Raw genomic sequence first — 1,983 nt, 5'->3', positions numbered from 1 at the left:
GCCAAACTGATCAATATACTACCCAGTAATAGCAGAGAAATACTGCACACGATGAAGATTATCATCACTCACATAGAGTTTGTCTCCTACTACCAATAAACCAAATGGACTTTGAAGCTGACCATCACTGTTGCCATTTGTACCAATAGTTCGTGTCTTATTCCCATCTTGACTAAAAACCTGTACAAAGCCACTGCTATTACAAGCAAACACATCACCATTAGCATGAACAGCAACACCATATGTATAATTCCCAACAGGATAATTACTTAAGTTAGTAAGTGAGGCATAATTCTTTGATGCTTTTGCATATAGATAATAAGGACTACCTTTAATATGATGACCTCTTATAGTGACTGATAGCAGGTACTGCCCAATACTTTGAGGTGTGCATGAGATTGTGGCTGTCTTGTTATCATTAGCTATAACAACTCGACCCTCCTCTTTAGCCTCATCACTTTTGACAAAAGAGGTTTTTAAATGAGTAGTAGCTTTATCCAGAGACAATGGGCTATCAATGGCTAGCTTGAATTTCCTTTCCTTCCCTACTGTTGCCAGTGGAATAGCTAACCCAGATTCAATAGAATAGCAATCAGGATCAACCTCAAAAACACCTCCAAACCTATTGATCTCATCGCTTATGCCAGCAGCCTCCAACTTTGTTAGTATTACCCCATCCTCCTCTATCTCACGAGGGTGTTCTTTTGATGCTTTTAAACATCTCTCCAATTGATCAGTGATTAATTTCTTAATGCTTAGGACTTCACCAGAATCCACACACTCACTCACAGATTGGGCCAGTTGGCAACCAAGCAAAACTCCATTTTCAAGCCTTTGAAACTCATTCAACTGCTTCTTAACCGACTCTTTCTTAGCACTAGCAATCTCTTCTGTCTCTGCAAGAAGAAACCTACGACGTTCTTCTAAAACGGTTTTGAGTTTTGTAAATGTTTCCTCAATTTCTTTTTCAATCTCTTCCTTGCGTGTGTCTATCTGTCGTAGCATTTTCTCTCCATTAGCAATTGAATCGGTAAAGGTACCTGGAACTTTAGCTTCATTGCATTTTGCTGCACTTTCCTTGAGAGATTCACGAGCTGCCTCTCCTACTTTAGTGTATTCAATACGAGTGTGATCTTTATGAGTTACAATGAAACAATCACGACAGACGAGCATCTCACAGTCTTGGCAAAAAAAACCTAACGATTTCATAATCATGATCAGCACAGGGTGTTGGCTGACGGCTAACAAAGGAGGAACCTCCTTCAACTCTCTTACCTCCTAGCTCGATTAATTCATGGTGGACAGTTTTCTTCATTCATTTGTGGCCTTTCTTGCAAAAATCACACAAAAACAAGCAGCATGAACAGCAAAATGCTACGGCAGCGTCATCACTTGATGATGTACATTGGTCACACGGGATGCTGTCCTTGCTGCTTATCTTCTCCCTCACGGTAGCCTCTAAGACCTTGTGGGCCAACCAAAGATTCTGAGTCAGACCATTAACTTTACCTGAAGGTAATGGGGCATTAGCGTCACAGGTGGGGCACTTTAATGACTTTTCTTCTCTTCCTTGCTCCTCTTTGACTTTTTCGAGACATTTCATGCAGAAGGAGTGAAGGCATGGAAGCATAAGTGGGTCAGTGTAGTACTCTGAGCACAACCCACACACAAGAGGAATAGGACACTCTTGGATTTCCACTTTGTTGTCAGCCATTGGTAGCTATTCGATAAAGTCTTCAACGTAATCTTCAGTCTCAGATCTCTGCTTCTTTGGATTCTTATTGTCCTGCTTGCAGTGCGTCAAATTTCCTTGACCACCCTGTCTATATAGATCTACCTCTAATCTATCCAGGGATTTCACCAAGTTAGAGTACATTATCAATGATCGTACACCATCAATTTTCGGACACTTGTTTTAGGAAAACTATACATTGCCATCTCATGAAACTGCAAAGTATTATAGCAATAGTTATCCTTTATTTG

General features: G+C 40.5%; 1 protein-coding gene across 1 annotated transcript; it reads right to left on the bottom strand.

Moving 5' to 3' along the window:
• Positions 1 to 18: 18 nt before the first annotated feature.
• LOC105315499 (tripartite motif-containing protein 3-like) lies at positions 19 to 1,209 on the bottom strand. Its single transcript, XM_011410179.1, has one exon. The coding sequence runs from the start codon at positions 1,207 to 1,209 to the stop codon at positions 19 to 21; it is 1,191 nt and encodes a 396-aa protein (XP_011408481.1).
• Positions 1,210 to 1,983: the final 774 nt, after the last annotated feature.

Source organism: Amphimedon queenslandica, unplaced genomic scaffold, assembly GCF_000090795.2.
Source record: "Amphimedon queenslandica unplaced genomic scaffold, v1.1 AMPQUscaffold_9913, whole genome shotgun sequence".
Classification (NCBI taxonomy): Eukaryota; Metazoa; Porifera; class Demospongiae; order Haplosclerida; family Niphatidae; genus Amphimedon; species Amphimedon queenslandica.
Note: the sequence above shows the minus strand (reverse complement) of the source record. Positions and strands in the feature narration are given on the sequence as shown.